This window comes from Trichosurus vulpecula, chromosome 2, assembly GCF_011100635.1.
Source record: "Trichosurus vulpecula isolate mTriVul1 chromosome 2, mTriVul1.pri, whole genome shotgun sequence".
Lineage (NCBI taxonomy): Eukaryota > Metazoa > Chordata > Mammalia > Diprotodontia > Phalangeridae > Trichosurus > Trichosurus vulpecula.
Window position 1 is genome coordinate 272,249,299 of NC_050574.1, and position 27,453 is coordinate 272,276,751.

General features: G+C 40.9%; 1 protein-coding gene across 1 annotated transcript; it reads left to right on the top strand.

The window, feature by feature from the left end:
- The first annotated feature begins 1,260 nt into the window (after positions 1–1,260).
- On the top strand, positions 1,261–27,108 carry MPZL3 (myelin protein zero like 3). The gene is made up of 6 exons (XM_036747122.1): positions 1,261–1,403; positions 9,723–9,889; positions 14,314–14,524; positions 16,824–16,989; positions 21,941–22,004; positions 24,016–27,108. The coding sequence occupies exons 1-6, from the start codon at positions 1,331–1,333 to the stop codon at positions 24,040–24,042; spliced, it is 708 nt and encodes a 235-aa protein (XP_036603017.1). The 5' UTR covers positions 1,261–1,330; the 3' UTR covers positions 24,043–27,108.
- Positions 27,109–27,453: the final 345 nt, after the last annotated feature.

The window sequence follows — 27,453 nt, forward strand, 5'->3', positions numbered from 1 at the left end:
GAAAACTCATTTGAATAAATACTACCTTTAGTAATAAAGCATTTTTTCATTATTCTTGCATACACAAAAGTAAGAAGTTTAAGAAACATTTAAGTCAAAAATCAGATGGAGGGTGGCAGTAAATAAAGATTTTAGCTGAAATGAAAAAGTAAAAATTGCCTTAGGATAAATCATTCATTGGAGGTAGATATAATTGAATAAACTAGACTTGATTTCTACCTCTGATCTTTGCTATCTTCAAAGAACAATGATACTTGACTTCTTCTTGATTGTTTAGAGGTAAAGGAAGTAAAATGTTGTCTATTCTATATCAGTATTTTTAAATTACCTGAAAAGCATATGCAGTTGGTTACTAGTTCCTAAGCCTCTAGTGAAGCAGGCTAAGTTGCAAAATAGCAAGCTTCTTAAAGTTTAAGGAATATACTGCAAAGAGCACTGGGTTAATAGTCAGGAGATCCCTGTTTTAGTACTGGTTCTGCCACTCACTAGCCATGTGACTGTGGGAAGTCAATTTTCTGATCCTCAGTTTCTTCAGATGTAAAATGTGGGAGCTGGCCTACCAGAAGTCCCCACCCTGACATTCTATTCTCTAGATGCATATTTTTTGTTCCATCCTATTTTCCTCAAATAGTCTCATGATCTAGAGTTGAACAGAATGACTGGAATCAATAAAAATCTGAACAGTGCAAGACATACGGCACATTTTTCCCCCTTGAAAGGTCTGTCATCATTCTTTTAATTATCTCAAGCCTAGTGATAAACTGCACGACTGGCTTACTGCAGCAGGGGAATGGTAAACCGCACTTTCTCTTCTTTTTTAAGATGACATTGCCCCACTAGCATTCACTTTTCTTGCCCCCTGCGCGGGTAGGTACCTATGCATAGCTGGTACACACTGTCCTCGGAGGCAAGGGGTGCCGGTCCCAAGGCCAAGGTAGCAAACTCTGACACATACTGGGAGTCTACCTAACCGGTAGCTCTGGTTCCCTGACTAACATCCACCTGCGGCCATCCCGCGGCCCAATAAAGGCCCTTTTCACGCCAGGCTATGACCCAATGCCGCGGAACTCCCTTTCCACAGGCAATCTAGGCTGCTTCTTTCTCAGGTAGATGAGGAAGAAGCCTTCTCACTCCTGGCTGCGAAGAGCCACCTCACAGAACGCTCAGGTGAGCAAGACCATAGAGCCACACGGGTTCCCATGACAACCGCCGGCGGCCATCTTGGTCTCCCCGTGGCGTCCGCCCTTCCGATCTGTCATTTCCGGTATCACCTGTGTGGGTCGAGAGAGCCGTAAACAAGGTTTTCGCAGGTATCGGCAGCGGTGCCGGGATGCAGCCGAGCGGCTCGGCTAGAGGCCGCTGCCGCTCTTTCTCCCAGCTGCTGGCTCTTCTGTTCTTCCAGGGTGAGTGCGCGGGGTGCTTGTGCCCTATTTCCGGGTGTTTTTTTTTAGCGTGTGTATGGGGGGGGGGAGGAAGATGGTCGCTCTTCCGCTTCCGGGTGGGGGTCCCCAGAGGAGGCAGGCCGGCTTACTGCACTGGGTGGTTGGGAGGCTTAGAGGTGAGCTCACCGCTCGTACTGTTCCCCGATTTTGGGGTGGGGAGGAAATCCGAGCGAGCGCGCGGCGCGTGCCCGAGCGACGGGGCGGCTCCTGCGTGGGCCCAAGTCCCCACCGCCTTCGCGCGGTGCTCGTGGGCCGGCAGCGGGCACCGAGAAGCCTCTACCGTGAGCTAGGAGGACCATTGCGCCCCTCGGGGCCCCTTCAGTGTCAAAACTCTTCTTACAAATTCAGGGCGTTACTTAGCTTGGCTGTATAAAACCTCGTTGAAGTCCTCAGTATTTTAAGATCGTTTAAGCCAGGAAAATTTGAGGACCGCAGATGTAGTGTCACTTTACAGATGACGATCCCGAGGCCCAGAGAGGAGGGCCAGACATCGGGGAACTCCAGGTAACGCAGGTGTTACAAAGTGGCAGATACAGGATTCGAACCCACGTGCCTCGCTTCCAGTGGAGCACCTCTCTGCAGGGGACTGTGTTTAGATCGAGAACAAAGTTAATATGGAATATGCTCTTGAGTAAAACATTGCTATTAACTGTCCCAAATTCTTAAGTTTAGAGAAGTTTAAGTTAAATTTAAAAGTATGTAATTTTTGTTTTAACCACAGGGAATGAATGAAACACCCAGCTGTTATTCCTCTCCTCCCTCCACACCCCCCTCCCCTTGCCTTTAGTTCCTGGAAGGAGAGATGTCAATTCTCTGATCATCCAACTTACTGTAGTAATACCTTTTGTTATGATAATAATCATAGGTGAATACTAGTTTCCTGTAAGCTAAACAGCAGGGAAATTTTTCTCTTCAAGGAAATTTGTGAAAGGGGGCCCTTAATCCAAAGATCCTGGATTTTTAGGTCTCAGAAGTTTAAGGTGGAGGAATTTTTAATCTGGTGATTCATGACCCCTCCCAGGTAGGTACCTGTGTCATCACAAGTGTCCAGTTTTTCAACTAAGCTCTTTTGCAATACCGTATTTGGGGTAGCCTAGCCTAATTCTGATTTCACTAGGAAATGCTGCCTCCATTTCCACGCAGAAAGTGTTCAACACATTTAAATTTAGCGAATGTTCATTCGTTGTCTAGTATGTGTAGGTTTCTCAGTGTTCTGTTGTGTTCACATGTGGATATAAAGACAGGAAATGATGGCTAACAAATAAATTATAGTTGATTTCAAACTTATTTCTAAAGTCACTTCAGGTACTTCAAGATTTCTTTAGCTCCAACTGATTCCAGATTTGCAAATCATATGCTGAAATGTGGATCACCAAAAGGGAAAGACACTATAGGTTTAAGTAGGCTAGTTGTGCTTCAGAATAGGCACACCAATATCAGAATGAATGAAAAGGCTGGAAAAAAGGAGAACCTGGTTATTCAGAGATAATTGACAACCTTTGGACTTCATTGGTACTTCAAACTTCCTCTGGTTCCCTCTCCTCCTATCTTCTTGCCTCATATTTTACTGAAAAAACTGAGGCCATTCATTGAGAGGTCCTTCTCCCTCCCTCCTTATCTCACATTTCCCAGGGGCCTCCTACCCCTGTATCCTATACCTCTGTCTCACATGATGAGGTGGTCATTCTTACCAAGGCAAACCACCCTGCATGCATGAGTGATATCCTTCCTATCTACTCCATCAGATTGTTTTATCATCCCTGCACTCTTGTTTATGTTGAATCTTCTCTAACTTTTTCACCATGCCCCAGAAAGCTCAGTGGGAAAACCACATCATCTTGCAAGATTCCTGTTACTTCACCTCAGCGCTACCCTTTGTCCCTTGTATTGGAAGGTGGAACCATGAACTCCTCAAACCTCCATTTAAGAAGGGAGCCCAGGTCAGATTGTCTTTAGTTCTCACCTGGCTGCACTATGGGAGTTCTGACTTTTCTATCACGCCCTTGTATTGGGTACCTTCCCTGGTGACAACTCTTTCCTCTTGCTTTTCACTATCCTTTTGTGTGTTGTCCTCCCCTATCAGATTGTAAGCTCTTTGAGGACAGGGACTGTTTTTTTTTTTCTTTTCCATATTTGTACCCCCATCACTTAGCACCGTGCCTGGTGCATAGTGGGTACTTCATAAATGTTTATTGACTGAAAGTCTCTCCTTATATATTGCTGCTTCCCTGCTGTCTACAAACATGCCTATGTCTCCTTCATCCTCAGAAACCCTCACTCAACCCTTCCATCCCACTATCACTCCCAGTCTTTCCTCCCTTTTGTGGCAAAACTTGAGGAAGCTATCTATAATAGATGGTTCTACTTCCTTTCCTCTTGCTGTCTTCTTAACTCTTTGCAGTCTGACTTCTGATATCATTATTCCATGGAAATTTCTTTTTCCATAGTTTGCAGTGATCTCTTCATTGTCAAATCCAATAGCCTTTTCCTCAAGCCTCCTCTTTTTTGATTTCCCTGTAGGCTTTTATACTGTCTATCACCCTCTTCTTGAGAACTCTCTTCTAACTTCTTTGGCTTCCTTCAAGTCTCAGCTAGAATCCCACCTCCAACAAGAAGCCAGTTCTGCCTTAATCCTAGGGCCTTCCCTCTGTTGATTATTTCCTATTTATCTTGTACATAGCTTGTTTATGAGTCGTCTCCATTATAATTGTGAGCGTCTCCAGGACAGGGACTACCCTTTACCTTTCTTTGTAGGTCCTGCACTTAGCATAGTGTCTGGAACCTAGCAGGCACTTGAGAAATGTTTATTGACCGAATGTTTGACTGATGATGACTAGAAATCTAGATAATTGGAGGATTTATGAAAATACAAGGTACAGGGAGGGTGTCAGTGAGTGGATGGATGGTTTGTTAAGGAGAGCTGATATTGGACCAATGTGAGCCATGATCTATTTCAAACAGATCTATTTCAAACAAAAATTGGTAATTGGCTTCTAGAGTTTTTGTTGTTTTTTTTTGGTTTTAATGTCCTAAGTGGTAGACTTTGGTACAATACTGTTCTTTGTTTGCTTTTCCTTTTCACCCTTTGAAAGCAGGACTGGTTCAGTTATTAGCCCATTTGACTTTTTCCTAACTTAAGAGTATTGTCTTGGTGTTATCAATTCTTTAAAAAATAAAAAATTTTTAAAAATAAAATATTATTTATCTTTTGTTTTTATATAATTTATATTTCCCACTGTGTTCTTCCCTTTTCCCTATGCAAGAGAAGCATACCTTATAATAAAATATGAAAAAGGAAGGAAAAAAAGCTCAGAACACTAAACAACACATCAAGTAAATCTGATGTTATATGCAATAGTAGGTCACATCTATAGTTCCTGCTTCCACAATAGACTGAAGGAAGATGTCTTCTAATATCTGTTCTTTGGGGTCAAGTTTGCCCATCATTCCAGAGGATTCGATTTAAATTGTTTTGTTGTTCATTTTTCTATTTACATTATTGGAGACATTGTACATGTTTTCTGGGTTCTGCTTACTTTGCGTTAGTTTACCTAAGTCTTTTGGTGCTTTGTATTTGTCATGTTCATTATTTCTTCCAGCACAGTAATGCCACTGTATTCATGCACTACAATTTGTTTATTCATCTCCCTAATTAATAGGTCTCTACTTAGTTTCCAGTTCTTTACTGTCACAGAAGTGCTGCTATAAATATTTTGGTGTATATAGGACCTCTCTTTTTGTCATTGTCCTCCTTTGGGTATATGCCTAGCAATGGAATTGCTGGGTCAGGGGTATGACCCTTTTAATAATTGTCTTTGCATAATTCTAGATTGCTTTCCAGAATGATTATACCCATTCACAACCCTACCAAGAATGCATTAGGGTGCTTGTCTTTCAACTACTTCACCAGTGACTGTTCTCATCTTTGCCAAAATGGTGGGTGTGAGGTAAAACCTCAGAGCTATTTTAAAAATCTGTTGTCTTTTATTTTTTAGAAATAATATTTTTTCCCAGTTACATGTAAAGACAATTTTTAGCATTCGTTCAAATTTTTTTTAAGTTCCAAATTTTCTCCCTCCCCCCCAGCGCCCCGCCCCGAGACAGTAGTCAATTTCATATAGGTTATAAATATGCAGTCATTCAAAACATTTCCGTATTAGTCATGTTGTGAAAGAAGACCCAGACCAAAAGAAAAAAAAAACCTTGAAAAAAATAAAGTGAAAAGTAGTATGCTTCCATCTGCATTCAGACTCCATTAGTTCTTTCTCTGAATGTGGATGACTTTTTCATCATGAGTCCTTTGGAATTTGTTTGGATTGTTGTATTGCTGAGAATAGCTAAGTCATTCACAGTTGTTCATTGTACAATATTTTACAATATTGCTGTTTACAATGTTCTCTTGGTTCTCCTTACTTCACTCTGGATGAGTTTGTTTAAATCTTTCTAGGTTTTTCTGAAATCATCCTGCTAGCGCAATGCTGTTCCTTTACAGTCGTATACCCCAATCTTTTGTCTTTTAAAGTGGAGGCAGAATAAATTGTTTATACTTGGTGCCTTCATATTCTTTCCTTTCACTGTCTTTTAAACCCTCACATTTCCAACCTCATAATTCATCCAAAACTACCTTCTCCAGTTACCAATGACCTCTTAAGTGCCCAATCTAATGGCCTTTTTCACTCTTCATCTTTATTGACCACTCTGTAGCATTTGACCCTGTTGTTACCTTTCTCCTCCTTAATATTCTTTTCCTCTGAGTTTTCATGACACTGTTCTTTCTTGGTTCTCTTGCTTTATGACCACTCTTTCTTAGTCTCATTTGCTAGATCTTTGTTCTAGTTATGCCCACTAACTGTGGGTATACTCCCTGGGCTTTATCCTGGACTGTCTTCTCCCTTTAATTTTTCCCTTACTGATCTTATCTGCCCCCATGTGTTCAGTTATCACCTCCATATGGATGAATCCTAGATTTATATAACTAACTTGCTTCAGTTGTATATTATGAACTGCCTCTTGGACATTTCAAATTGGATATCTTGTAGTAGTCTCAAACTCAGTATATCCAGAATAGAACTTACTTATTATTTTCCTGCTCACTTCTCTTTTGAACTTTGCAATTACTGTTGAGGGCACCACCCTGCTTCTTGTCACCTATTAACTTTGGTATCATCCTTGGTTCTTCAGTCTCCCTTACCTCATATAGCCAGTGAGTTGGCAGATCTTATCATTTCTGTTTCCATAACATATCTCCTATATATCTCCTCAATCCTGTGTACATCCCTCTATTTCAGGACCTTCTCATCCCTCAGCTGGGTTATTGTTACTTCCTTCTGTTTAATTTCCCTGCCTCAAATCTCTGTTGACTTCTTCTGGCTGTATGTTTTGATCTTCTTTGTCACCAAAGTAAGATTCTATAGTCTGAGTCCTTTTACACTGCCTGCTCTTTTTTCTAGCCAATTACTTGACTTTTGAGCTCTTGTTTAGGGTATGACTGCTTTCAGAGTGGAGAGTGCTCTGTCCCAAGCTTCAGGGGTTTTGTGCTGCTGTTTTCAGAACTACTTCTATTCTGAGGTGCTATGATACTCCTCCTTGGCCTGTGCTCTGGTCTGTGAGTGCAAGCACTCCTTTCTGCCATATAACTACCAGGAGGACTCCCTCTCCACAGCCATCACAAGCTCTGCCACACCAGCGCTCTTTCTTACTCCAGGACCACCAACCAGGACTGTAACCCAGATCCAAGCAGGGCAAAGCAAGAGAATCCTGCCTCAGCGCCAGCAAAGAGATCCCTCCATTTCCACTCTGATCAGCCACCTGATTCCCCCCACCATCTGTGGGCCTGGAGCTCTGGAAGCAGCTGCCACTTCTGCTGCCACTGCCATTGCCACTGCAGCCACCTCTGCCACCCTGGGGCTGGGGCCTGACTGTGCCCCTCTCTCATCCAGGTCCAACAGTTTTCCCACTGACCTGCTAAGTTGTATTTGGCGTTAGTGGGTTGAGAAGTCTGGAAACCATCACAGCTGCCAGTGATTCAGTGCCCTGAGGCCTGCTCCGCCCATTCTGCTCTGGCCTGTCCTGGCACAGCCCACGCTGCACTCTGCTCCCAGCACGGTGCGATAGCCCCTTTCCAGCCACCATCCAGGCCATCTTGGGCTGGAGAGTTGTTTCACTCTGTCATTTTGTGGATTCTGTAACTCTAGGGTTTGTTTAGAGTAATGTTTTACAGGTGTTTGGAGGGATTTGGGGGAGAGCTCAAGTGAGTCTCTGTTTTTACGTAGCCATCTTGGCTCCACCCCCATCCTAAGAACCCTTGCCTCAAATCTCCCCTCACTCCAATCAGTTCTCTCTTAGCCGCCAAAGTGATTTTCCTAAAATCCAAGTCTGATTATGTTATGCTACCTTGCCCCCCAACAAAGGAAACTTCAATGGCTCCCTATTACTTCTAGGATGAAATATGAACTCTGTCTGGCATTTAAAACTCTTCTTAGCATTCTAGAGTTCTTAGAGAATAGCCCCTTCCAGGTAATTTATTGTGCAGCCTTACTGGCTGCTTGCTATTCTTCACACATTATGCCCCATCTCCCATCTCTGTGATTTTGCACTGGCTGTGCCTGGAATGCTCATCCTTCTTGTTTTGGTTCTTCTAATCCTTGACTTCCTCTAATATTCAATTCAAGCACCACTTTCTTTAGGAGGTCTTTCCTGGCCACACAAGCTTCTGGTGGTGTCCCTTCTAAGGATTACTTTGTGTATACACACACACACACACACACACACACACACACACGCACGCACGCACGCACGCACGCACACACGCATACACGCTCGCACACATGCATACATGCACACACATACCTCCCTCTTTAGCCAGGGACTGTTTTTGCTTTTTTCTTTATATCCCCAGTGTTTAGCATAGTGTCTGGCACAAAGTGTTTAATAAATGCCTATTTATTCATTGATTGATTATAGGAAGTTTAAACTAGCATTATTCTACAGGATGAATTGGAGATTCCCATGCCTACTATTTGCTTTCCTCCGTCTTCTCTACAGTAGGCGATGCTATAAATGCAACAATATTGTACTTGGCATTGGCCAGATTTGTATTAGTCAAGAGTCTGGACTTGGTACCTTTCTTTAAAAAGGAATGTGAACAAACAGGCTTGTCTAGAGAAAAGCATACAAATGTTTAAATTTATATTTCCTGAAATTTAAATGTAAAGAGTTAGGTTTATATGATTTACTACTGTGTTCACAGTATTTGAGGAGTTAACAGGGGGAGAGTGGGAGGAAGGAGTGGGAGGAAAGGCATAAGGAGACAGAGATGGGGAATAGCTCAGGGCAGGCCATGAGAATCAGAAAGAATAAAGAACAGTTTATCTGCTTTTATAAATAGATGGCTCTTTAGTGGAAGATGGATCTCTACTAGCTACTTCTGAAGTCAAAGGTCAGAAGTCAGTGCCAATTTTTTTTTGAGAGAAAGGAGTAAAATGTTTTAATATTAGGTAAGCTTGGAAGGAGTGAGCCTGTAGATGGTTTAAAAAGATATAGAGAATCCACTTCATTTTAGAATTCCATTCAGAATTCAGTTTTTTTCCATTACTGATTATGACTGTGACTTATTAGCTATCTGATAAAGAAGAGCCAGGATAAATTCTGTGTGTGACATTTTGAAAAGATTTTTCTGTTCTTAGTTTGTAGACTTTTTCTTCAAGGCAGTAGTGGCAGTGGTGGTGGCTGGAGTTTTCGTATGAGAATATAACTATATTATATTTGGATGAAAATCCTGTCTTCATTAGAAGCTGACACTCTAATATTCTCTTTTGAGTCAGGACTATGTGGATCTGTTTGTTTCTGCTCAATTTAGCTACAAGTCTATATTCTAGTCAGTGACCAGGTTTTGTATTTTTAGTTCAGCATATAGTTCATTGTTTAAACTTGCAGTGGTGATAAGGTATACTTAGCAGTTACGATATCACCCCACACACCATTTCATGAAAGGACAAATGCATTGCTCCATGTTTTTATCAAGAGCCTTAATAACCAGGTCATAGATTTTGAGCTGGAAAGTGGCTTGGAGGTCTTCTAGTCACACCCTTTCATTTTACAGGTAAGGAGACTGAGGCACAGAGAGGTCAAGTAATTGGTCTAGGCTTACAAAGTCCTAAGTGGAAGAACGAGGTTACTTTTTTTTCCTCTTTATTGACTTCATAATAGGAGCCCTTGCTTATATCTGTCTTCTCTTCCCAGATAAATATATTTATAAACACTTTGCCTTCCTTTATTTAGGTGTTTACACAGCCCTTTCATTGGAGATTAAAGCAGATGCCCACGTACAAGGTTATATTGGAGAAAATATCAAGCTGAAATGCACCTTCAAGTCCTCTTCTCCTGTCTCTGACAAGCTCACAATAGACTGGACTTACCGACCGCCTACCAGCAGTCGCACAGAGACAGTAAGTTGTTTTGGGGTGTTTCAGTTGAGCTTAAACGAGAACAGACCAATCTTGAACTTTCTCCTTTTGGAATGAGCGTATCAGTAAGAGTATAGCCACCTAATTTATTTCAGGGGTTAAGCTACCTTTTGATGTTCCATTCACCTTATTTTCCTTCTTGAACTTGAGGGGTCTTGTGAATAAGTTATTAGAGACATAGGAAATGGGGTTCCCTTTCCTTGCTTTTTATTTCATGATTTCATAACTTCACTTTCAGATTTAATATACTTAAAGGGTGCTATCTGGGCTGTTGGATATAAATATAAACTAATTTAAAGAGAATTCATTCTGTATCTCCAGCTAAAGATGTTTCATTCTCTGAAAGCTATACCTTTTCTGATACCTTTAGTTGTCTCATGTGGGCAGATGTGTTTGTATGACTGTTAAATGTGCTCTCTGGTCCTTGCCCTGTGGGCTGATCTTGGCACTTTTTCCCAGTGTGTACAGCATCCACATTGATTTACACGTTTTCCTCTGAAGAGAATGGTGGCAGCATATGTATAGCTCAATTTGGTAGGTGGTGTTGGTGGCAGATGGTCTTGTAATTTGGGCTGTTTAATGAACTCTAGTTATATGTATGCAATTTACATATGTCCAATGGAAGATAGTAATGCCATAAAACTTTCTCTTTGTGCTTTCAGCAATATCCTTAGGAATTTTAGGCAGGAATATTAATTTTGCTGCTGTATGTAAAACAGTTCTTTAAAAAATGTCCCCGATTTGCTCATACTCCTTTCCTTACTGTTAGAGCTTTCGCTCTTACTTTAGTTTAAAGCCATAAGAGTTACTTCAGGAATCATACCTACTTGCTGCTTGGGGAAACAAGAGGTTCGGTGAAGGAAGTTAACATTTGTGATCTCTTTTTTTATTCCAACTTCAGATAATTCAGAATGATACATTTTTCACAGGGGGCTGTGAAGGGTTTTATTGACCAAAAGTAGGGTATCAGTGGGAGCTCCCTCAGGGTCAGAAATCTTTTTTTTCATTTAATTTTTATTTTTTTCAATTATGTGCAAACAAAAAATTTGAACTTTAGTTTTAAAAAATTTCTGAGTTCCTGAAGCTGAGTGAGAGGAGCAGAACCAGGAGAACATTGTCCACAACCACAGACATATTGGTTCTGTGGTGACTAACTTTGATAGACTTGGCTCTTCTCAGCAATACAAGGCTCAAAGACAGCTCCAAAGGACTCATGATGGAAAAAGCGAGCTGCATCCAGAGAAAGAACTGTGGAGTCTGAATGCAGATTGAAGCAAACTATGCACTCTCTTTTTTTTTTCTCTTCTTTTTTGGTTTTGTTTCTTTTCTCTCATGATTCATTCCATTGGTCATAATTCTTCTTTACAACTTGACTATCGTGTAAATAAGTTTAATACAAAGGTTTACGTAGAATCTATATCAGACTACATGCTGTCTTGGGGGGAGGGGGCAGGGGAGGTTTAAAACTCAAGAACATGTTGTAATGTTCTTGAATGTTGTAAACTAAAAATAAAAAAGCTAATTAAAAAAAATGTCTGAGTTCCATTCTACCTCCCTTCTCTCTATCTTTTTTGAGAAGACAAGCAATTTGATATAGATTATATATGTGCAATCATGCAAAACATTTCCACATTAGCCATATTGCAAAAGAAAAAGTAGACAAAAAACCAAGAATAATAAAGACAGTAAAAAAAAGTATATTGCAGTTTGCATTCAGATTCCATCATTTCGGTTCTCCATCAGTTCTTTCTGTGGAAGTGGATAGCTTTTTCATCATAAGACTTTTGGAATTGTCTTGAATCATTGTATTGCTGAGAATAGCTAACTCATTCAGTTGATCATCATACAATATTGCTGTTACTGTGTAAAATGTTCTCTTGGTTCTGCTTACTTTATATTGCATCAGTTCATGTAAGTCTTTCCAGGTTTTTCTGAAAGCATCCTGCTTGTCATTTCTTCTTTTTTTTTAGTTGATTTATTTTTATTTTTCAACATTCACTTCCATAAGTTTTAAATTTTCGTCCCCTCCCTCCTCAAGATGACTTGCAACCCGACATAGGCTCCACATATACATTCCCACCAAACATTTTCACATCAGTCATGCTGTACAGAAGAATTACAACGAATGGGAGAAACCATGAGAAAAAAAAAAAAACAAACAAAAAAAGAAAACAGCCTGCTTCGTTCTGCATTCAGACTCCATAGTTCTCTCTCTGGATGTGGAATGCATCCGCCATCATGAGTCCCCTGGAATTGCTTTAGATCCTTGCATTACTGAGAAGGGAAGGGCTAAGTCTATCAAAATCAGTCATCACACTCTGTGTCTGTTACTACTGTACAATGTTCTGGTTCTGCTCACTTCATTCAACATCAGTTCATATAAGTCTTTCCAGGTTTTTCTGAAGTCCTCCTGTTCGTCATTTCTTATAGCACAGTAGTATTCCATTACATTCATATACCACAACTTATTCAGCCATTCCCCAGTTGATGGGCACCCCCTCAATTTCCAGTTCTTGGCCACTACTAAAAGACCCGCTATAAATATTTTTGTACATATGGGTCCTTCTCCCATTTTTATGTTCTCTTTGGGATATAGCCCTAGAAGTAGTTATTGCTAGATCAAAGGGTATGCACATTTTCATAGCCCTTTGGGCATAGTTCCAAATTGCTCTCTAGAATCGTTGGGTCAGCTCACAGCTTCACCAACAATGAATTAGTGTTCCAACCTTCCCATATCTTCTCCAACATTTATCATTTTCCTATTTTGTCATGTTCTGCTTGTCATTTCTTATAGCACATAGTATTCTATCACAATCATATACCACAGCTTATTCAGCCAATCCCTAGTTGATGGACATGACCTCATTTTCCAATTCTTTGCCACCAATAAAATTGCTGCTATAAATATTTTTGTACATATAGATCCTTTTCCTTTTTCTTTGGTCTCTTGAGGGAAGAGACCTACTGGAGCAAAGGGTATGCGCAGTTTTATAGCCCTTTGGGCATAGTTCCAAATTGTTCTTCAGAATGGTTGGATCAGTTCACCACTCCATGAACAGTCCATTAATGTCCCAATTTTTCCACATCCCCTCCAATATTTGTCGTTTTTCTTTTCTGTCATGTTAGCCATTCTGCTAGGTATAAGGTGGTACCTCAGAGTTGTTTTAATTTGCACTTCTCTAATCAATAGTGATTTAGAGCATTTTTTTATGTGACTATAGATAGCTTTCATTTCTTTATCTGAAAACTGTCTGTTCATATCCTCTGACCATTTATCAATTGGGGAATGACTTACATTCTTATAAATTTTACTCAGTTCTGTATATATTTGAGAAATGAGACCTTTATCAGAGAAATTTGCTATAAATTTCCCCCCAGCTTTCCTTCTAATCTTGACTGCATTGGTTTTGTTTGTGCAAAGGCTTTTTAATTTAATGTAATCAAATGTGTCCATTTTACATCCTATAATGCTCTCTATTCCTTCTTTGGTCTTAAATTCTGATGGCCTGGATAACGGGAGTGGGGGGAGGGTCAGAAAATCTTAAACAAAATCAGCAGACCTCATGTAGTGCTATTCTTCAAAGAGAGTTTATTAAAGCTGGCATTAATGGGCTTTTATAATTTGAAAAAGAGGAGGTAGCTACATCGCATGAGTAAGACTGAAGCAATAATGTTTTGTTAGTCAGGATTAAGTCAGACTGATCACTGAGCAAAATATGAAGTTCTATCTATCTGTCACCTCACTCAGGTTATGTGAACTTCAACGTCTCAGTATTCTGGTGAAAGATAGGGTAGGCTGTGCTGAAAATCTTTAAGAGGTTGGCCACAGCAAGAGTGCCTGATTTCCATGTGTATTGTTTGACTGAGCATTCTCACCCAGGAAGTTGCTTTCTTCTTGTTAGTTTGGTAGTTGAGAACTGCTGGGATTTTTGAGGGGGAAGGCAACTTGCCGTCAGATAAACAAATGAATAAATATGCACCGTGTACAAGAGCACAGTCATTGCATGAGTAATAATTGCCCAGCCTGACACAAGTAGGTGCATTGTGTTGATATTCCTGTTTGCTAAGTCTGAAGTAATAAGAGTTTAGTTAAGGAAGCATTTATTACACGTCAGCTGTGTGCCTGATGACAGGAGAGAAATGGAAATTTAGAATACTCTCTATTTTAGGATTTCAGGGCAAGTTGTTGAGTGAGTAGTGATTTAGAATTCTTAGGTGCTTTCCTTGATTCTTTTGACTTGGTGTGGTCAGTTTTCTTGGTTCTCTTTCCTCATAGATAAGGTTTATATTAAAGTATTTAGGGGGTCATGGTGGTGGAAAGCTTGCAACTATGCTGTATTTTTTCTTTTTAATTTGTTTAGCACTTTCTAAATTGACTTTTTTCCCTTATCTTTTTCCTTTCTTAGATTTTTCATTATCAATCTTTCCAGTATCCAACTGTAACAGGCACATTCCGTGACCGAATACTTTGGGTTGGGGATGTATACCGAGGAGATGCATCCATTAGCATAAGCAACCCAACCATGAGAGACAATGGCACATTCAGCTGCACTGTGAAGAATCCACCAGATGTCCACCACAATATTCCCCTGACGGAGCTGGTAGTCACTGAACGGGGTAAGAGGGTTGCAAAAAGCATCCATTCCCACTTCCACTCAAGTGACACCTGCTTTTCTAGATCAAGGTGGTCACAAAGCCTTTTTTGTAAGTCCAGTGAGTAATTGGGTAATTTGGGGTCGTGCTTATTTCCTTTTTATTGAGATCCAATTGTTGGAGTTAATTTTGCATTTTTAATTTATAAGCAGAATCACCTTTTTCACTTCTTTCCGCAGCTTTATTTATTTGTTTTTTGGTTGGACCTGTGATTTCATTGGGCAGCTAGGTGGTGCTGTGATTAGAGTACTGGGTCTAGGGTTAGGAAGACTCATCTTCCTGAGTTCAAATCTGGGCTCAGACACTCACTACCTGTGTGACTCTGGGCAAATCACTTAACCCTGTTTGCCTCCTTTTCCTCATCTGTAGAATGAGCTGGAGAAGGAAATGGCGAATTACTCCAGTACTTTTGCCAAGAAAACCTCAAAAGGGGACACAAAGAGTGAGACACAACTGACAAACAGTTGAACAGAAAACAACGAAACAATTTCATCTGTGTAGGGAGCTCTCTGGAGTAACTTCTTCTGTCAGTGCAGATCTACACCCACTCTGCAAGTTATAGTCTTAGAAATTGGCCTGGGGCACTTCCTAAGAGGTTAAGTGATTTGCTCAGGTTCACATAGCTAGTATGTGTACTACAGAGTCAGAATTGGAATTCAGGTCTTTCTGACATTGAGGCCAACTCTCTATCCACCATGCCATCCTGCCTCACCCTCTTTTTACATTGAAATAAATATAAGTCTTGTGGAACAGGTTGACTGCATCCTTCGTGGCTGGAGGTTCTTTATGGTGTAATAGAAAGGCCAGCACCTACCTCCTAGGATTCTGAGAAAAGTACTTGTAAACTTCAAAGCCATATGTGAATACGTAAATGCCAGAAAGGTCTGTGTTGGAATAAAGGCTATGGCAACCAGCTAAGACTTAGTAAATCCTAGGGATTTGACTAAGGTACTGGTTAGGATTAGTTTAGGTTGATTGCCTTGTCCAGAATCACACAGCTAATGAATGTCCGAAGCAAGATTTGGAGCTATGTCTTTGTGAGTCTTTGCTAGGCTGCCTCTTCTAGGTAATTATGTAAAAGTCTGCTCTCACTGTTGATAGTCAGGCTTCCCCATTCTGTTCTTCTCTGCCCGGTAACGCTCTTTGCTCATGAAGGGAGGTGGAGTCTGGGGACACCTCTTCTTTCTTAGTGGCCAGCTAGGATTTATTGAATGTGAAAAAGAAAGAGTTCTGTATTCTGAGCTTGAATAGTCAAAGAACTGACACTATTGTATTTGTGAACCTTAAAGTGCTCTTGAAGTAAGAGTGTTGATATGACCTTCCTTTTCACTTGCTTTCCTATCATATTGTGATCTGATGACTGGTGTTGATTGGCTTCTCTGGAGCTAGAGTGAATTTGAACAGGTATAGGGTTTCAGTGTATGTTCCCTTAAAGGAAAGGAACTTGAAGAACATTCTATGAGTGAATAGAAAACATTTAGTAGTGCTTGCTGTGTGCTAGACATTTTCTAGGTGCTGGCGATTGAAATATGAAAGAGATAATCAGTCCCTGCCCTTGTGAACCTTACTTTTTAAAAGGGAGAGAAAACTCATAAGGGAGAGATGTCATGATCAGGAGGCTGAGGCCAGCTAAAAATAATGAGCTCTGCCTCAGAGTTGGAGCTGGATCATCTAGTTCGAGGGTGGGGAACCTCCAGCCTTGAGGCCACATGTGGCCCTCTAAGTCCTTGGGTGCAGCCTTTTGACTGAGTCCAAGTTTTATGGAACAAATCCTTTTATTAAGGGGATTTGTTCTGTGAAGTTTCGATTCAGTCAGAGGGTCTCCCTTGAGGCCACAGGTTCCCCACCCCTGATCTCATCCAACTGCTTTATTTTACAAACTGAAATTGGAAACAAGTGAGTTAATATTAATAGCTGACCCTTATCGTGAAATATATAACTTAACTTTGCATACATTATCTCATTTGCCCCTTACAAGCAACCCTGTAACATAGGTGTTAGAGTATCAACATTTTTCAGAGGCCCAGAGAGAGTTAGTTAACCAAAATTTACATTATTTTAATGGGTCTATTTTATTAAGAGATAAATAAAAGTACACATTTAAGGAATTTCCTCCCCCCCTCCCCCATTAAAATGTATTATTTAGCATTTCTCATTAGCTTCCAAATTAGATAAAGCCTATGGGAATAACCTTCAGATAGCTTTTCTTAAAGACTCCGTCTCTTGTGGTCCTTTTCCCTTGTTCCCGTTCCCTTTTATCCAGGTTTTGCCATCCAGCTCTCTTCTGCTGCCTTGCTGTCCATTCTGGTCTTCATTCCTTCGGCTGTGGTGGTCACCCTGCTCGTGGTGAGAATGGGGAGGAAGTCTGCTGGGCTAAAGAAGAAGAGCAAGTCTGGCTACAAAAAGTCATCTATTGAAGTTTCTGATGAGTAAGTTTGGCTGGAGCTGAGACTCATTTCCTTGTCTTAGTCCTGCTTGGTGGAGAATATTCAATACCCAAGCCTTAAGGATCTCTTTCTTACTCCCAGACCTAGCTTACTTATGCTAGTGAAGCTTCATTTTAAAGTTTCTTCTTATTCTGGTGCTCAGGATAGTTGTGGAAAGGCCTTTCATGGGGATGGTTAAAAATGAAGTTTATATATCCTGGTTTTGGTTTTTAGAAAACAGAGTTTGGGGTGATTAGGGTGTTTCCTGAAGTGAAGGTCCAACCATGTCACCCTCCTCTCCTTACTCATTAAACTTCAGTGGTTCCCTCTTACCTCCAGGATCAAATATAAAATTCTTTGTTTGGCATTCAAAGCCCTTCATAACCTTGCTCCCTCCTACCTTTCCAGTCTTCTTACATTTTACTCCCCAACACATACTCTTCAGTCCACTGACACTGACCATCTGACTATTCTACAAACAAGACACTCCATGTCTTGGTGCTGGGCATTCTTTGGCTGTCCCTCATGCTGGGAATGCTCTCCCTCCTCCACTCTGCTTGCTGACTTCCCTGCTAGCTGCCTTTAAGTCTCAACTAAATTCTCATTTTTTACTGGAAGCCTTCCCAGTTCCTCTTAATTCTAGTGCCTACCTTTTGTTAACTATTTCCTATTTATCCTGTATATAGCCTGCTTTGCATATCTATTTGCATGCTCTCTCCCTCTCTAGATTGTAATCTCCTTGAGGGAAGGGACTGTCTTTTGCTGCTTTTTGTATTCCCAGCATTTGACACACATAGGTGCTTAAAAAATGTTGATCAATTGATGGAGTGCAAACTGTTTTACAAAGCATATATAGAAATAGTTTTTTCCAGTCTCATGTTTTGGTAACCAAATTGCATAGAAGACTAGCTATTGACTATATAGTCTAAATTAGAAAGCCCAAACTATTTAAAAAACAGAATAAAATGATTAAATAATGGGAATATCACCTGGTTTAATGTTTTACCTCTTGGAACTCTTAATATGTTTGATGTATAGTTACAGAAAGAGAGTGAGAAGAGAAAATCTATTTTTTTTCAGTATCTCCATTTTTCTTCGATTTACATCCCTTGAACACCCTTCTCTTGCCCCCTTCTGTAGGTTGCAAGGTCTTGTCAGTTCACCTCCTCTCCTCCCATCTGTCTTCTTCTCTGTGCTAACACTGCAACCATTCTAGTTGAGGCCCTCATCACCCCCTGACTGGACTGTTATGGTGGCAACCTCTTCATGAGGCACCCTCGGTCACTCGGGAGTTCAGCCAAACTGGGCCTCCTCTCTGTTTCCTGTCCGTGGTATTGCACTGCTCTCCTTTGTGCCTTTCTCCTCTATTAGGAATAATCTCTCCCCAGTTCCACCCTTTGGAACTCTTGCCTCTCTTCTAGGATTAGCTCAGACGTCATCTCCTTCTAGAGGCCTTGCCTGATGCCCCCAGCTGTTACTGCTTCCCATCACTGTGTTTTCACTTTGTATATATCCTGTGCTCACTTCTGTGAACATCTCACCTCCCTTTACTACAATGTGAGCTTCCCAAGGGCCAGGATCGGCCCACCTTTATATGGATATCTGAATGTCTAGCAGTGTTTAGTACCTAGTAGATGCTTAATAAAAGAATTGGTTTATTGAGCTTATAAGCACTACTAACGACATGAGAATAGAATGGAGCAAGCATTTATCAAGTGACAGGCACTATTCTAATACTGTTTTACAAATAATGCTACAAATATCTTGTTTTCTCCTCTCAACCACCTTTCTAGGCAGGTGCTGTTACTAGCCTCATTTCAAAGTTGAGGAAACAGAGGCAGATAGACATTAAGTGACTGGGAGGGCGTGGTGCAGGTAGCTGAGTCTAGATGTGTACTCAGGTCTTTCTGACTCCAGGCCCGGCACTTTATCCACTGCGCCACCTAGCGGCCATGAAAATATTTTAATAAGAGCTTGTTAACCAATGGTGCCCAGCACTGTGCCCACTTATCACAGATATTAGCTCATTTGATCCTCACAGCAACTCTTGTGATGTAGGTGCGATTATTATTCTGTTTCAACAATCTGACTAGCAGCTGTTGTGGGGGTGAAAGACCAACACAAGCCCAACAACAAGAACGCTGCCAAAGCCCAGGTTCCTTTGATCTGCTTTACTAAGGAAAGCAAAGTTAAGGGGTTAACAAGCTTACTTTAATTCAGCATACAAATACCATTCACTTAGTTCAGGGGAAAAAGCCAGCACCCTGAACTTCAGAGCAAAATACAAACAAAGTACAAACATCGACAGACAGACCTTGTCTGATTCAAATCCTAATACGTAGTTACCAGAGTCTAACAAAGTCCCAACATCCGGGTTACAAGCTGGAGGGCTCTTAGCTACAGCTGCCCCGAGTCTCTGCATCAGTGCACCAGCATGAGTGAGAGCCCTGAGCAAATAGCTCTGTCTTCTCTTCTTACACTGATTCAGACATCATCAAACATCATTTGAATGACCAAAACTTAGGCTCCTGTGATTGGCCCTTGAGTTAGCACCTCCCCTTAGTACCCTGGGAACTCTACACCCACATAGGCTTAGCGCCTAATAGGGGTTTGGGCCTGGGGCTTAGCTCCTAGTAAGACTCAATGAAATACACTGAATTACTCAAAGGAAACAAAAGCCAAACTCTTCAAGGACACTTGGTTGAACTGAGTGCTAAGAGCCCATTTTGCTTACCAACACATATTCTTATTTTTCAGTTGAGAAAGGTAAGGCAAGCAGAGATTAAGTGACTTCCGCAAGGTCACACAGCTAATAAGGGTCTGAGGCTTGATTTGAACTCAGGTTTTCCTCGCTCCAGGCCTAGGGCTCTATCCATTGCGTCACCTAGCTGCCTCACAAGAGCTGATTTAGATGTCAATCAGTCAGTGAACAAGTGTTTATTACGTGCCTACTAGGTGCTGGGCATTGTGCTAAACACTGAGGGTACAAAGAAAGGCAAACAGTAGTCTCAGCTCTCAAGGAGCTCACGGTCTAAAGGGGAGACAACATGCAGAGCAGACAACCGTGCACAAACAAGAGAAATGCAGAGTAAATTGGAGATAATCGGTAGAGGAAAGGCACTAGTATTAAGGGGGATCAGGAAAGGCTTCCTGTAAAAGGTGAGATTTTAGCCGAGACCTGAAGGAATCTGGGGAGTCCGGGAGACATAGATAAGGAAGGAGTGAATTACAGACATGGGAAACAGCCAGTGACGGTGACCAGAGTGAAGAGATAGAGTGTCATGTTTGAGGAATAGCCAGGAAGCCTGTATTACTGGGTCCAAGATTATGTGGTGGGAGGGTGGGGTGGGGGCGGGGGGATGACAGAGTGGAGTAAGGTGTGAGAAGACATAAGATGAGATCAGGTTATACAGGACTTTAAACCCCAGAGGATTTTTTATTTGATCCTGGAGGTGATAGGGTGTCACTGAAATTGATTGAGTAGGTAGGGGTAACATGTTCAGACCATCACCTTAGGCAGGTCACTTTGACAGTTGAATGGAGAATGGACTGGAATGGAGAGAGACTTAGGCACAAAACTAACCAAAAGGCTATTGCAGTGGTCTAGGCTCGAGGTGATAAGGGCCTGCACCAGGGCAGTAGCAGGGTCAAGATGATGATGAGAGATGCCCCAAAGGTAAAATCAACAAGACTTGGTAGCAAATTGGATTTTGGGGGATAGGAGAGAGTGGAGAGTTGAGGCTGACATCTCAGTTGTGAGGCTAGGTGACTGGGAGGATAGTAGTCTTCTCAACAGTGATAGGAAAGTTTGGAAAAGGGGAGGGCATGGAGGCAAAGATGGTGACTACACTGCTGGACACATTGAGTTTAAGGTGTCTAAGACATCCGTTTAGGCAGCTGGGAATTCTAAACTGGAGGTTAGGAGAAAGGCTAGGGCCAGATAAAGAGATCATCAGCGTAGGGATGGTGACTGAGGTCATGGGAACTGATGAGATCATCAGCATATCGCATAGAAAGAGAAGAAAAGAAGGCCTAGGCCAGAACCTTGGAGGGCACCTGGTTAGTGGGTGTGATCTGGATGAGGATTTCTCAGAGAGCTCCGAGGAAGCGAACTAGGAGAGAGCAGCGTCACCAAAAAGTGGAGAGAGAAGACAGTATTGAGGAGAAGGCAGTCTACAGAGAGGTCAAGAAGGTGAAGATTGAGAAAAGACCATTAGATCTGGTGAAGAAGTCTTCCTTTGTCTACAAGAGTGTAATTGGCATGAAGTTATATCATCACCACAATCAGATAACATTTGGTATATTCTTACACAAGCGTTGTGCTTTACTGAACAGTGTAGAAGACCCAAGTAAACAGAGACGGCCCTTTCCTCAAGGCATGGCACAGTGGAGAGAGGCCTAGGCATGGTGTCAGGAAGGGCTGAATTCAAGTTTGATATCAGGAACTTACTAGCTAGGATTCCCCTGGGCAAGTTACTTTACTCTTTTTGCCTCAGTTTCCTCATCTTTAAAATGGGGATAATAGCACCTACCTCCCAGGGTTGTTGCAAAGATAAAATGAAGTAATACTTTCAAAGCACTTTGCAGACCTGAAAGTGCTTTATAAATGCTAGCTATTAGTGTCATTCAGGGCAGCTGGGTGGTACAGTGGATAGAGCGCCAGGCCTGGAGTAAGGAAGACCTGAGTTCAAATGTGGCCCTGATACTTAACTAGCTGTGTGACCCTGGCAGGTAACTTAACCCTGTTTGCCTTAGTTTTCTCATCTGTAAAATGGGCTGGAGGAGGAAATGGCAAAGCACTCCAGTATCTTTGCCAAGAAAACCCCAAATAGGATCACAAAGAGTCAGACATAGCAGAAAAGTGACAACATCAGTTATTGTTGTTGTTATTTTGGGGAGTTTACAAAGGTTGGTAATGGGCATTTTGACTGACTCTGCCCACTTCTTTTTACAGCACCGACCAGGGAGAAGATGAAGGCTGCATGAGAAGACTTTGTATCCGTTGTGCTGAATGCCTGGTAAGCCATTTCTTCCACTTCTGTTTAACTTTTCTGCACTTTGAAGTAATACACTGTGCTTCGGTGTTAGCTGAGACAATGCAGGTGGGGCAAGAGGGAGGTATGAACGAGTGTCTTTGAAAGAATTATGGCTGCAGGAAACCCATGTCAACCCTAACCACCTCAACTCCTGCCCCTGATCTGCGGACATAAAGCGGTGCTGGGAGCGCTTCTGTGGAGCGTTCCCTGAGAACCAGTAACTCACATTTAGACAGCTCTTCACTCTTACTGACATTTTATTTAATCCTCATAACAGCCCGATGAAGTGGATGGTCCAAGCAATATTCCTATTTCCCAGATGAGTACTTTCCCTCATTAAGGTTAAGTGATTTGTTTTAGATCAAAAGGCTAGTTACATAGATGATTTAGCCCTGAAATTCAAGTAGTCTGATTCCAGATACAATTTACTGTCTATGTGCTTTTGCTCTCTTCTGGCTTACTTTTTTTCTCTCTCTTCTGCTTTACTAGCCGGAGGAAATGTGGAAAAGAGAGCATTTCTCCTTCTTGATGGCCAGTCTGTGTCATGCTCGCCTTTGTTCAAACCTCACTCTCTTCAGGCTTGCCGTACTTAGGGTGGTGGATTTTGGGGGAGGGTGTATGGTCCTCTACTGGCTTTGGTGCTGCACTTGGCTTCTCTTTTCCTCCCGCTTTGTCAGTATCTTGTGATCATTGAAGTAGCATGGATAGAGTTTTAAAATGTTTCAGTGGCTATATATTTATTTATTTGTTTTTGCATTATTATTGCCACCCCAACTCCCAGCTAACCAAAAGAAATAAAATTAAAAAAAAAAAAGCATGGTCAAGCTAAACGAACAAATTCACAGGGTCTTTGTCCAGAAAGATCTATCTCTGTACCTTGTGTAGCATGGATAGACTTTCATCACGTGAGCTCCTCATCAGGGCTTAGAAAGCTGGTGCTTTGTCTTTTAACTCAAAAGGGAAAGGCTGTTGTTCCTATCATCCTAGCGTTTGTGACTCGTGATGGGTTTGCTTTGTTGTTCCAGTACTTTTTATACAGTGATAGCTGGCTCTGATGTAGAGATGTTAGGAGACCAAATTTATGCTCTAAGTATGGCATGCACCTATTAGTATAGAGTTTGACATTTTTCTTTCTCAAATTTATGACCAGATCAGCACTTAGCAGGATTTGGCTATATTGCCCCACCTCTATACCCATTGTAATGCTCTATGTTTTAAAATTCTCAGCTGACTCTTCTTCCTTTTCACTGTTAAAGTAAGCATAATATCTAAAATGAAGATCAAAGATGTTGCTGTTAAAGGGTTGTGATGGTGACGCACTTGAATGAAAATATTTTGATAATATAAAATGAATACATGTTTACAATGTTGATTATGTGCAATATAATTTGAGTTTGAATAGACAGGATGTCTTGCTGAAGTTTTAAGCTCTTAAAACTTAAAAATACATTTTAGATCCTTTAGAAGACATTAAGAAATACTGGCGCCACATGAAGAAAGGTTTTCAGTATATTTCAGTAGCTCTCTGTAGCTCAGTTTTGGTATTCAAAGAAACCCTTTCCATTTTTTGTCCCTTCTGTTGTTACTGATTTGGTCCCTCTGGGTTTACAAGTTCTGGCATTCTCCATTATGTGTGACATTAAAGCCCACTGTTCTCTACCTCTTGCCAGAATTTTTTTATGCTATTAAAACATAAAACTTCACTAAGACTTTTGGGACAACCTTTGTAAATATGAAAGCATCATGCTAGGCTGGAAAGCCTTTGAAACAGAAATGGAGATGGTAGGTGTCTGTTGCTTAGAGAGTTGGCTCAAATTTACCTAATGGTAATTTCTGTACATGAAAGTTGTGCAGGGTAGTGACTAAGCCATATTCTAGGAAAAAGCTTTTGAGTTTTTGACTTAATTTGCTGAAGTGCTGTCTCTGCTGCATGGTTTTTGGCCTCTGTGTTGTATCTCAGTACATACCACATACATGGTTTTTCTCCATTTAGGATTCGGACTTTGAAGAAGCCTATTGACGACAGTTTAAAGACTGCCTGGTTTCAGAGCTCAAGAGTCATCTGTTTGATCTGCACTTGGCTTGAACTGCCATGATGGAAAGCCATGTTGGAGGAACCTGGAGTTCAGTAGTCAAGACTGTCCAGTAACTTTTTATTTATTGAAGAAATGTTCTTTTTATATTTATAAAACGTTTTAAGACCTTAATAGAAGAGATGCATAAAAAGCAGAGCTCCTAGTTACTCTAGTTTAGTAAGTTCTATTCTGGCTGGACTGAAGAACTATCTTCCTGAATAGGAAGGTAAATATTGTCTGTCCATGTTGCACTCTATTGTATTGTGTGTTTTCTTCCAGTTCTTTGAGGGAGAATCATAAGTATTTGTTATTTACTGACTACAGAGGATCTTTCAAAGGATTGTCACCCGTAGCGTCCTTTTGTTCCTGTCAGATGAAAATATTTGTGATAGTGCTTTGCTCGGTCAGTTTTTATCTTGGAGCTACTATTGAATAGTAATCGCTGCTTATTTTTCTCCTTTTACTAAAGCTGCAAAATTCCATTGTGTATTATAATCTCAAAATCATTTGGATTGTATAAACTGTAATTATGTAAGATTAGGCAAATTCTGCTTTGTTTCAATACTATATTTTTTTCTTGTTAAATGTTATTAGTTTATGTTCAAAGAAAAGAGTAGTGGGGCAATAAAATTCATTTCTTCTGGCTTGCTAGAGCAGAATTAGGCCGAGGTTGTAATGGGGAATGTCTTATTATCACATTTCCTTTCACACAAAGCTATTTTGCTCCTTGACTTTTAGGCCAGAGGTTCAAAAAACTCTTTGGAAGTTTTCCAGTGTGAAGTTGTAGGCTGTTATAGCTTCTGTTTTAAATGTCCATGTCTTCTAACCTCTCAGAATTGATGATTTTCAAAATGCACAAAATATATACACTAATAATTGTTTCAGATGTTACTGCAGAAGATCTTTTGAGTCAGGAGTGAGCACAGAGCCCAGATTTTCTTATTCTGTGTTCTTCCTTCTTTGTGCTCTATGTACTCTGTCTTAATTGTCTAGTGCATGATAATTAAGCCAAATGAAATGCACATATTTCATATGTTGTAGGTTTTACTTTTTTTCCACATATAGAAAAATAAATTTTAGATCTGCCGTAAGACTTTAAGAAATGTGTGCCATATGGAGAAAAGTTGATAGTATATTTCAGCAGTCCACAAGTAGGTTGTTTTCTCAATTTTTGTATTCCAAAAATCTCTTTCCATTTTTGCCCTTTGGTGCTTCTGATGTTTCCCAAGTTCTTGCAGTCCACAAAATATGTGACATTAAAACCCACTGTGTCCTCTTCCTCTTCTTAGATTTTTTAGCCCAGATGAGGTTTTTTTTTTTGGTTTTGTTTTTGAGCAGAGATTGAGCTCAGAAGCATTGTGGTCTCCCCCATTGCTTTATCCAACCCTCCTTGGTTAAATTGTTTTACAAATAAGAAAATCTGGTGACTTAACTGAGGCTGCCACTTACCTAAGGTCACACAAACCTTCCAGCCAAATCTGGGACTAGCAGCTTGCTTTTTTTCCATGACTGTGCCTGTCCCTGTAGCTTCACAGTTTCTTGGACCATGTGATAATTGATTTCAGGGCTGACCCAGTGAAGCTCTTTCTGACTCTTAAATACAGAGAGAAAGAAAGAGAGTTAATTTAAGCAGTAAGCTGAACTTTTAAGTGCTCCTAACTGTAATGTAAGCATTTTGTGAGACCTCAGCTCCCTGAGAAGGGGGACAATGCTTCAGGATGACCCAGTTAAAGCCATATACTTCTAAATGAAAGCCCATTTTGACTGGGTCATCTTATACCTTTCTTGCAGGCCTGAGGATGAATTCAGTGAGGTATGTTTGTGATTGTTGGATGAACAGTCCTGTGTGAATGCTCAATAGTATTATTTTACAATCTTAATCACGATTTGGACCAAGGCCCCTCCTTTTAGAATGACTGAACAGTAGAGTCCTTCATGGTAAGGGGTAAGTTGATCATTGAGGCTTTTCTGTCTGGTTGTGGTCACATCACAGGGTATAAAGCTGCTGTCAATTTCTTCATTACTCCTGTGAGGTCTGGCCTGTAGCCTCTCTCTTCTAAGAATTGTTGAGAAGTTTATACTTGCCTCCTTTAGGGATGAATGAATGATATCATATACCTTTTATATATAGATATCCTGTACTGTCTTAATACCTCCTAAGGTTCTATTTTTAGTCTCCTTTATTCTGCTGCATGGATTCCTATGAGATCGGGGAGAGAGAAACTTTTTCTAGAATGGGAATTTACCACTGGCAAGCTTTATGCAGAGTTTGTCTTTCTAAAATAGCTTCTGCTTCATGTTATATTACCATCTTTGTTTTCTGAATTTCTGCTACCAAGAGTCATTGAGTATGTGACTAAATCTGTGCCTTAGAGGAAAGGGCCTTAGGTTTCCTGTATATCTGATTGCATCAGGTAACTTGGGAAACAGGTCTTTCTTTACCAGCACTGAGAACAGGCACTGGTGCTTCAAGAGAGTGAGTTACTTGTGTTTTGTTTTCTGGTTTTTCTTTTTTTTTGAACAAAAAAGCCAAAAGCCACCACCTGAATATTGGTGTGGAAACTCCTGTCCTGAATGTCCTTATGTATGATCTAGTCATTTGCAAATGGTGAACTTCAAGAGGACCAGAGGGATGTTTATAAGATGGATCTAGAGCTGGAAGGGACCTTGGTGGAATCCAGCCCCATCCTTTACAGATGAAAAAACTGAGAGGTTAAATGATTTACCCTGGGTCACAGAGCTTGTAAGTGTATGAGGTGGGATTTGAACCGAAGTCTTCCTGATGCTAAGTACAGCACTCAGTGGACTAACATTTTCCCTTCACATTCACATTAAAGAAGAGCCATTTCATTCTTTGTCTTCCTTCCCCTTGAAAAGGGGAAGTTCCATTCACAAAACTGTTCCATTCTTGCTGAGTCTCCCTGTGGTTTTGCATGTGGAAATATGGCCCTTTGTCTGTAAACACTGTAGATGTTTGCAATGATGTGGTCAATAAACTCCTTTTCACCTTCCCAGGCTGTGCTCTTTTTGCTTTGCTTATTTAGGATCAGAATTATTCATGAAAGAGTTGGGGGCTGGTGGTTTTCAAAGTTAAGGTCTTCTGTTAATTATGCCCCTGCAAGGTCTTAATGCCTGGCTTTGGAGAAGGGCAAAGGTTTCATCTGAAGCATGCTTTACATCAAGAGAGCATGCAAAAAGGCCAGTCTAAACTTGCCTGGCAGAGTCAGATGAAGCAGAATATTTTACTCTGAGTTGATGCATCACTGAGGAAAAAAGAGTTAGGCTCATGACTTTTTCCTCTAGCATTAATTTTTACTTACACAGGATGTTCATTCAAGGTATATAGTGGTTGGGCT